Here is a 10,161-nt window from a genome sequence, read left to right on the forward strand (position 1 = left end):
ACTACAGAGAATTATACATAGCATTTCTCCACCTAGTAATACAGATAATTAGATCTTATTTATGCCCTTAAAGAGTCAAGCTTAAAAGACTATGAGTTTTCTTTTCCCTCTGTTTCTTATTTACCTTTTCATCTTTCTCTTGATATTTGTGGTTGAGTGTCAAACTTTCCATTTAGTCCCGGTCTCTTTTGTGCAAAAACTTGGAATTCTTCAATTTTGTTGAATGCCCATACTTTCCCCTGAAAGTATATGGTTAGTTTCTCTAGGTAGTTGATTCATGGCTGAAGGCCCAGCTCTCTTGCCTTTCTGAATATTGCATTCCAAGCCTTGTGGTCTTTTAGCGTTGAGGCTGCCAGATCCTGTGTGATCCTTATTGGTGTTCCTTGATATTTGAATTGTCTCTTTCTGGCTTCTTGTAAGATTTTTTCTTTAACTTGAAAGCTCTTCAATTTCGCTATTATATTTCTGGGTGTTTTCTTTCCTGGGTCCAGTGTAGAGGGTGATCTATGGATCCTTTTAATGTCTATATTGCCCTCTTGTTGTAGAACTTCAGGGTAATTTTGCTGAATAATTTCTTTAAGCATGGAGTCCAAGTTTCTATTAATTTCTGCCTTTTCTGGAATACCAATGATTCTCAAGTTGTCTCTTCTAGACAAGTTTTCTTGGTCTGTCACTCTCTCATTGAGATATTTCGTGTTTCCTTCTATTTTATCAGTCTTTTGACTTTGTTTATTTGTTCTTGTTGTCTTGAGAGATCATTGGTTTCTAAATGTTCGATTCTAGCCTTTAAGGACTGGTTTTCTGCTTTAATGTTTTGGTTTTCTGCTTTAATGTTTTGGTTTTCAGCTATAATTTTTTGGTTTTCCTTTTCAATCTGGTCATTTTTTGTCTTCAGTTGACTTGTCTCACTTTCCAATTGCGAAATTCTGCCTTTTAAGCTGTTATTTTCTTGCCAGATTTCTTTCATCTTCCTCAACATTTCATTTTTAAACTCTTCCATAGCTTGTGACCAGCTTTCATTTTTTGGGGGAGGTTTGGATTTTTGTTTTCCCTCCTCTGTTGTCTGGATTTTCTCTGTGTAGAAGTTGTCCAGTGTTCCAGAGTTTCTCTTGATAGTCTTTTTCTTCTGGACTTCCTTATTGCTGGCCATTGTTAACCCCACCCCTTTTCAGCTTTGTCTTTGCACTGAGGGTCTGCCTGCGCCTTGCAAGCTCCCGGGGGCTCCGGTCTCCTTGTCCTCGGGGTCAGGCCTCCTGGTAGTTCCCGGTCTGCCCCTCTGCCTGAGGTTCCTTCAGCAGTCTTTGGGGCTGCTTCCACTGCCAAGCTCTGGTCTGCACCAGGTCCTCACTGGAGGTCCAAGCCTGGGCTGGAGATCTTTATTCAAGCCTAGGGCACTGCCTTTGCCTGCGCAGATGCTCTTAGGGCACTGCCTTCACCCAGCAGAAGGTAATGAAAGTCCATGGGCTGGAGATCTTTATTTGCACCTGAGGCGATGCCTTCAGTGCTTGGGAAAGGCCGTGTTTAAGAGGCCTTTGTCCGGCCTTCACCACGTGGACGCTTGGGGAAAGTCCGTGCAGGCCCCCAGGCACTTGGGGTCCCTCATCTTGCTGCACATAGGTACAAGCCCTGGGGCTGCCAGTGATTATCTGGTTGCCCCAATCCTGTTTTCACTCTTGTGTATTGGCATTGTGTGAGGTGTGCTGTGTGGGGGGTGGGGAGGGGCTTCTTCCTCTCGCATTTTAGTGAGAGCTGTTTCACCCCTTTATAGCGTGGAAATGCCCTGATTCTGCATACCTTCAATGGTGCGCCCTGTTGTGGGGTTCCTTCGTTCTTCTGGACTCGTTTTTATTTCCCCTTGAGGGGTCCTGTATGCTTTGATCAGGAGAGATCGAGCAGCTGCTCCTTACTCTGCCTCCATCTTAACCGGAAGTCCAAACTATCTTTTAAATATGATGGTAGCCTCCTCTGAAAGGGATTTTGCCTTTTGGACCTGGCCTTAAAGGAGCTCAGGTTGAGACCTCAGACTGTTTCCTTTTGAATTGTGATGTGGGTAAGTTAGGCTGAATCCCTTTTCTTTTCCTTGGCATCTCTGGAAGCCCTAATCTCATAAAAGACCTCTCATCTTAGAGGAAGCCTTGTGCCTAGAAGCCTTGTTTAATTAACCTCTGTGCCCCCTTTTTGAGGGCCTCTGAAGCCCTTCCTGGTTCAAGCCTCCAGACCAGGCCAGAGACACTTTCTCTCTCTCTTTTTCTTTTCCTACCTTCTCCCTTCCTAATTATAAATAAACCACCATAAAAGTCATCCTTACTTGAATATCTTATTTTGGGATCCAGTAATCGATTTCTGGAGACCAAACTTTAAATATCCTGTCCAAATATAATTTTTCCCCCTTTTACCACTGGAATGTTTCTCTTTTTTTTCTTTAAATATTTTATTTTTTTAGAAAAATTGTCTATGGTTATATGATTCATGTTTTTACTTTCCCCTTCAACCCTCCTTCAACCCCCATAGCCAACGTACATTTCCACTGGTTTTAACATGTGTCATCAATCAAGAACCATTTCCATATTATTGATAGTTGCATTGGTGTGGCCGTTTCCAGTCTACATCCCCAATCATGTCCACATCAACCCATGTGTTGAAGCAGTTGCTTTTCTTCTGTGTTTCCACTCCTTTAGTTCTTCCTCTGAATGTGGGTAGCGTTCTTTTCCATAAATCCTTCAGAATTGTCTTGGGTCATTGCATTGCTGCTAGTACAGAAGTCCATTACATTCGATTTTACCATAGTATATCAGTCTCTGTGTACAACGTTCTTCTGGCTCTGCTCCTTTCACTCTGCATCAATTCCTGGAGGTCTTTCCAGTTTACATGGAATTCCTCCATACAACTGGAATATTTCTGAGATTTCCTCCATTTCTGAGACTCTGTTATTCTCTGGGGGAAGACATTTAAAATTGCTTGTTGGCTTGTCAAAGGGGAGGTGTGGTCAGTGTGTTTCTTTCCCTGAGGTGAGTGTTGCCTGGGAATGGCATGGTCTAGAGTTAGGATTGTATATTGCTTGTATGACTCTAGGCAAGTCATTTTACACACAGTGCCTAGAGCTAGGATATTCAAGGTTGCAGAAACTGTTGAACTGTTTCAATAAATATCACTGCTAGGACTTCACTATACCTGTGTAACCAGAAATCTATAAACACACACACAAACACAAATGCACAGTGTTATATGACTTTTATTTCATTTTATAATGATATTTAGTTGATTCATCTTAATGTTTTTATCTCATATTTTATCTCATATCTCATAAGCCCTCCCTGGGAAGGATCAGGGCCCGTGTAATCCTCCTGGTGAAAAATCCAATGACAGGGAACAACAGTAAGTAACAGTATTGTGGTGGGAGGTAATCATGGAGGCAAAAACCTCTAAAGCTGCTCATTTTCCTCAAAGGTGATGGTAAGGTATCGCCGTTCCTAAGTTCTCCTCTCACTTGGCCACCTGTTGAAACATACAATTTACACGAATCATTCATTTATTATATTATTTTGATTTTTTTGTCTTCCTGCCATTCCTCTTTGAGCAGCTGACAGTAGCTCTCACTGTTCTCCCAGCATGTTCTAGCTTCTTACCTGCACTTACAATGTCCCACGCAACACTTACTTCCTCTGGACTCCTTCCTTCCCAGTATTCTTCCATCTTTTCACATATTATCTCAAATCAGTTTCTGTAAAGTATCTTCTTAAATTGATTCTTTCCAATGAATGGTAGCTTCCCAACAGAGATTACTCCACGTTTTCTTCTCCTTTGCACCAAATCACCTCCCTTTCCCCCTTACATCTGAAATTTTCAGTTATAAAAACAAATACTTATTCAGCCTCTTCTAGTATCAACACTTCTGCTTACTGAGAGGTGTGAAAGGAAAGGGAAGATGTGGTCCCTGCTCTCATACTCAGGAAACATTCAGAAGAATGTATTTCTAAATGAAGTGAAAATAACCATAACAGGGAGAAAACTTTAGAAAACAGAGAGTTCTGGTGGGATTTGAGACATGTCTTGAAGAGTATGACAACATTAGATAAGTACAAGAAGGATGGGAGGGCATTGCAGATATGAGAAAAAACACGAATCAAAAATGGAAAAGAACAAGTGTTTGTTAAGCACTACTAGGTGCTAAGCACTTGTTAATGTTATCAGATTTGTTCTCACATCAACTAAGCGAGACAGCCGCTATCATTATCCCCACTATCAGCTCTAAGTGAATGAGACCTGATTCAGCCTCAAGCCTCCCTCACTCCAAGCCCAGAACTCTATTTAAGGTACTACTTAGCTGCCTCTAAGCAGAGAGAGGAATCACTTTGTTAAGGGAATAGGTCAGTGATGAGGTTTGATTTCCCCAAGTAGCCGTAGAATTCCCATCAGAAGCTATATAAAAAGTGCTCAGGATGTGGTAGAGGGTTACTATGGAAAAGGTGAGATATGATCAATGAAGAGAAACAAAAAGGGCTGAGGCTTAAATTGGGAGGCTTCTTTTTCTTTCCTTCACGATTCTTCCCATACAAGCCTCTATGTTTTCCTCTGTCTCTCTCAATGTCCAGTATCCCTCAGTTGCTACTGATTTTCATCTCAATTTCAAGAGACCTGTAGAGTTTTGTGAATTCATATTTTCAAGTCTCATTTTAAAATAATTAGTAGAAATATGAGAGGGAGGTAATATTCAGGACAGTTCAGTCTTTAAAATATGAGTCAGGGGAAAGCTGGGTGACTCAGTGGATTGAGAGTCAGGCCTAGAAACGGGAGGTCCTGGATTCAAATCCAGCCTCAGACACTTCCCAGCTTTGTGACCCTGGGCAAGTCACTTGACCCCCATTGCCCACCCTTACCACTCTTCCATCTATGAGCCAATACACAGAAGTTAAGGGTTTAAAAAAAATATTTAAAAAAATATGAGTCAATTTCAGTCCATCTAAGGCTGTGTCCCCAGCCCCTAAAGTTACCTAATGATGGTAAGTGTGACAACAGGATGTAGAGAGATTATCTGGCTTGTCCTAGTGAGCATTCCTATAATTCCGGTATTTTTGGAGTGTTGCAAAACACTGTTTCTGCAGATATTCTTTGGATAGAGTTAAAACACCTTCGTCTTGGTTCATTTCATCTACAGAATCTAGTGTGTCCTGGTATATTATAGCCCTAAAGGTGTTCACAAAATTTATTCTATCGAAATAAAAATACCCAGCTCCATGGAAAGTGAGATTCGGACAAAGTTCACAACCAATAGATTGACTAAAGATGTAGTCACCTGAAACACAGAAACCCCAGATGTGATGAGCTCTCTAAAGTACAGTAAAAAGTATTTTCAAATACTGATTGATGTAACAATTATATCAGTTTCTTTTTTGACCACAGATCCATTCAGACAGCCTACTAAAGCAAAGTATGTTCCCTTTAAAAAAAATGCAATATTTTTCTATTAGGAAGCTAAGACATGATGAACCAAATATGAAATAAATTTAAAATTCAGAGAGCATTTCTCTCCAGGCTTATTCCTTGCAACTGTCTAAATCTCTGTCACTGTCCCTGGTGAAGGAGTAGGGAGCAAAGATCAGTAGAACTGAAGAATTTTGGAATCAGGACTGGAAATGACCTTAGCATGATCTCTTCTGCCCTGCTCATTTACAGATGGGGGAACTGAGGCTCAGAGGAGGGCATTGGTTTTTGTGAACTTTTTAGAATACTAAGTAATAGTCAAGATTCAAACTGAGGTTCTCTGACTCAAATCCAGGGTTTTTTTCCAGAACAACAAGTTGCTACCAGTTGTTACTAACTGGGATGAGAGCTACACTGTTCTGCTCTGTGATTTCCTGATACTGAAAGTGAGTGTTATTGCTTGGAAGGAACAGTAGACTGGGGGATTGGACATCCTGGGTCTAGACCTGACTTTGCCACATAATGAATTGTATGACATCATTGTCTCTGAGCTTTAGAGAGATGAACTATCAGAAGCCATCTGGGTTCCTGAATCAATGTTCTTCCCAATGTTCTAAGATCTCAGTCATTCCCCCTCTGTGTAATGGGTGAATTAGATCAAGCTCTCCATTGCACTTTTCAGTTCCTGCATTCTTTCAGTTACAGAGTCAAAGGCATGTCAGACAGCCCTGCAGTGCCCATATTAGAAGCCCAGGTGCCCAAGGAGGTAAGGTGAGTTGAGAATTAATCCAAGTTAATAAATCAGAAGGAGGAATTATTCTCTCCCCACAGTCTGTTTCACTGACAGATTGTGTTGGGTATAAATAGCAGGAAAAGGGAAACCAGAAGAAGGCAGGGAAGGGACAGAGATGTGCTTTGAGTTTGGCTCTATCCCTTCCTCTCTCTGGATTTGTTCTCCACAGCATGTGAAATGTGGCCAGTCATTGCTCCTCCCTCTCTCCCCTTTTGTTCCTTTTCCTTTCAGCCCCTTTTTAAAATTCTCTTCAGCTCCCTCATAGTTAGGGACAACCACTTTTAGGCAGAGGTCACTAGGGATCAGTAGATCCTTTCGAAGTCATCAGACCTCTCAGTGCAAGACCCATAAATATGTACTCACCTTCGTTATCTTGATTAGAATTTATGAATTCCTGAAAGTCCTTCATGATCAAATCTTCTCTCTCTTTCTGAAGCTTGCTCATCTCAGCCCAGTTCTCCACATTTTGCCATCTTGCCTTAGGTATTACCCTCTGATGGTAGTTATCATATATGTAGACTTGTTCCTTGTTGAAGTAGGCTTTGTTTGAGAATTCAGAGTACCCTGCTGCAGGCGTTGAAACAGCAAGATCTGTGTATTCCAGAGAATCACACCCTGAGGCATAGAGAACTGAGTGAGGCATTTTTAATAATAATATCCCAAATTTGTTCACTCATTTTCTATCATATCTGACTCTTCATGACCTTATTTTGGATGTTCTTGACAGAGATACTGGAGAGGATTTTCATTTCCTTGTTTAAATCATTTTATAGATAAGAAAACTAAAGCAACCAGAGTTAAATGGTCTACTTAGAGTCCAAAGATAGTCAGTGTCTGAGGTCAGATTTGAGCTCAGGAAGATGAATTTTCCTGACAAGAGACTATACCACAGAGCTGCCTTAGAGTTTGGAAGATCTTAGTTCATATCTATCCTCAGACACTTTGAGGTACTTGCAGAGAATTAAAGCAGAGAAGTGGGTAAGAAGTGAGGTAATGACATTTGAACTTGGGCTACCTGGGCCAGGAGTTACCCTTGTTGTCTTCTTCTCACCCTCACTCAGCTGCTTTGCTATGAAATGTTCTCAGCATGATGGCACTTTCCCGGTCACATTTGGAGTATGCCAAGCATTTTAATCTAGATAGTGGTAATGAAGGAATGGAGCAATGAACAAAGATGCTTTTAAAAAATACTTAGTGTTCTGGGCAAAGAAATAGAAAAAGAAATTATTCCCACATCTCAAGGGTCTGACACCATAAGTGGTAGAAACACACTGTAAAAGTAGGAGGAGACTCAGATTTTGGTCATAGGCAGACCAGTTGAAGGAACCACAGATGTTCAACATGTAGAAAGGATGACACTGGTATATGTTTTGGGGTGAAGATACATGATAGGTGTCTTCAAGTATTTGAAGAACTTTCAGATTGAATGGGGACCTGGCAGGCTCTGTAACTCTGGAGGACTTACTTTTTGAAGGAGAATAAGTGGGTGGAAGCTATAGGAAGGCAACTATCAAGTGGATATAAAGAAGAGTCTAAATCTCTGATTGGTCTTAAAAATGGAATGGATTGCCCTTTGAGGCTGGGACCTGCTAAAAGCAGCAATGGAGAAGCTTTTCAAGTCCAAGTGCCCACAGGGCAAATGCAAGCAGTCTGTTAGCCTCCACATTACCAGAGTTCAGGGAGGAAGTGTTTACTTTGGGAAGTTTGACAGAGGGGTGGGACATGTAAAAAATGTCCTCAGGTGCTGGGAAGCAGGGGAGGGGAGCAGCTCGCCCTTGCCCAGGATGGCACACATGCCAATACTTTGATAACATTTTTCTTAAGTATTCAAGCAAAGACTGGATGTCCATTTTATGGTGGGTGGGAGATGAACAGTATTTCTACATTGAATGGAAGGTTACATTAGATTCTCATTGGAGTCCCTCCTTCTTCCCATGAAAAATCTGGGTTTATATTAAGCTCACGTCCCTCAGGACCCTGTCCCACCTCCCCAACCAATAGCTCCTTAGTGTTCCTTCCCTTTTATGTTCTGAGGAGCTGAACAGTTTCAGCTCTCTTACAGGAACAGCCTGGTCTACATCTATAAGAAAGGAGGTTTGGAGAAAGGGCAGAAAAGCTGGAGCCACTGAACCTTTCAAAGCATTGACTTTCTCACTACTAAAGTGCAAATGATAATATTAGAATGACTTACTAACCAGGATTCAGAGCATAGTATAACATGCACCATAAATCCTGAGGTTTAGGGTACCTGGTTTTGAATTCAGGTATTGCTACTAAATACTTACATAACCTTAGGCAAATAATTTGAACTCACAAGACCTCAGTTTTTTTCTCTGTGAATCAGAGATTCTGAAGAGCTATTTTAAGGCAAATTCTATAGAAACTATAGCAACTTGTACAGTATAAATATAGATTATAATCACCATACAAAGGTAAGAACATGGGAATTATTGTACTGGATTGATATAATACTCTCACTCTGGTAATATCTTCAATATGATTACCATTGGACCAAGAGTAGGGGCTTTTCCTCCCCTCCATGATTATTGCCCAGATGGTTTATTATTTACCTCAGAGGTCCCAAATTCCCTACATGATCAGATTTTGCAAATCCGTCAGCATCATGGGAGTACCTGACAGAGTTTGGAATAGGAACCATAGACTTCATTCCCACAAACAACTCCCTCCTTCATTTTTCTTTGTAGTTGTTTCTGATACATGGCACACTGAATTCTGGAACTTCTAGAGTGACTGTTGGCATTATATCATTGGGTTCACACATCTTTCTTCTGTTCCTACACTCCTCCTGGCCTACTAATATCACTTCAAATATTATTGCAAAACTGCATAGACTATGCTTTCCACATAACCTTGAAGGATTTAGGGCCCCCTGAAAATGTCCCAACCCTCACTAAGTTACTCTTTTTTCTGCCTCAACAGCAAGTTTTCCTTTTGAATAACATCAATACTTTTTATATCTATGTTGTCATTTCCATCTCCTTTCTTAGGGTTAAAAGAGTCTAGAGATAGGATGGCAATTCCTCAGGAATAATGGAGCATGTATTTCCATTGATTCCATTTATGCCTGCATGTATCTATGTGTATGTATGTATCATTTGTCCTTTCATATGAGGAAATAGAGGAGCAGTGACCCTTGATCCTTGTAGACTCCATCCTATGATCTCATATTTGGGAAAGTGATTGTGATTTGAGGAGAATTCTGCCACTTCTTTTCTCCTTTCAAATCCATCTCTCTTTGCTCTCTAGATTTCCCTTCCCTCTGTCTACTCCACAAATTGTTTCTTTGAGCATAATGAGTTCATCTATATAACAGTAGCTTAGAGACTGGCAATATAAGCAAATGTCAAAGAGAGAAACCCATTCTGCCTCTGAGATCTCTCCCCATATAGATTCATTTATTTAGAGCTTGAAAGTCTCTTACAGAATATCTTTTTCAAACTCCTAATCCCACTCCCATCTTCAAGGTAAGATCTATTACCCCATAAAGATTAAATCACTTACCCAAGGTTACCTAGATGAGGCAGAAGTAGGATTAGTAACTAGATTCTCTGAGTCTAAATCTAGACATTTCCTCTCTATTCTCTGATTTTACCCCTCCCAAACAAGATAGTTCTTTCCCATTTGTTTACTCACATTTTCTTGGTTTCTGGGATGTTATGGTCCTTGGAAGCATTACAAAGAAGATGTCAATGTCCAGGGGTCCCATCATTCTAAATTCAGTGATATAAGTCAGCACAGATTCTGGACAGATTCAACTCACAAAGGATCGTTGCTGTGATAGCACTTCTCTGCTGTCATATATGCTGTTGAATCTCAAGAGAAGACACTCCATTGGCCAATGAGAATTTCAAGATGGAATCTAACTTCTGAATATTGGAAACAAAACAAAGAGGACCTGAAATTCCAGAAAGAACACCAACAGGATG

At 40.7% G+C, this 10,161-nt stretch overlaps 1 protein-coding gene across 1 annotated transcript; it reads right to left on the reverse strand.

Annotated features, from left to right (window-relative positions):
• Positions 1-5,042: 5,042 nt before the first annotated feature.
• Positions 5,043-9,944, reverse strand: LOC123235895 (zinc-alpha-2-glycoprotein-like). The gene is made up of 3 exons (XM_044662125.1): positions 9,869-9,944; positions 6,578-6,829; positions 5,043-5,293 (listed from the first exon to the last, which is right to left on the reverse strand). Exons 1-3 carry the CDS (start codon positions 9,942-9,944, stop codon positions 5,043-5,045), a joined length of 579 nt encoding a protein of 192 aa, XP_044518060.1.
• Between the last annotated feature and the right edge of the window lie 217 nt (positions 9,945-10,161).

The sequence above is a fragment of the Gracilinanus agilis genome, chromosome 2 (genome assembly GCF_016433145.1).
Source record: "Gracilinanus agilis isolate LMUSP501 chromosome 2, AgileGrace, whole genome shotgun sequence".
In the NCBI taxonomy this organism is placed as follows: domain Eukaryota; kingdom Metazoa; phylum Chordata; class Mammalia; order Didelphimorphia; family Didelphidae; genus Gracilinanus; species Gracilinanus agilis.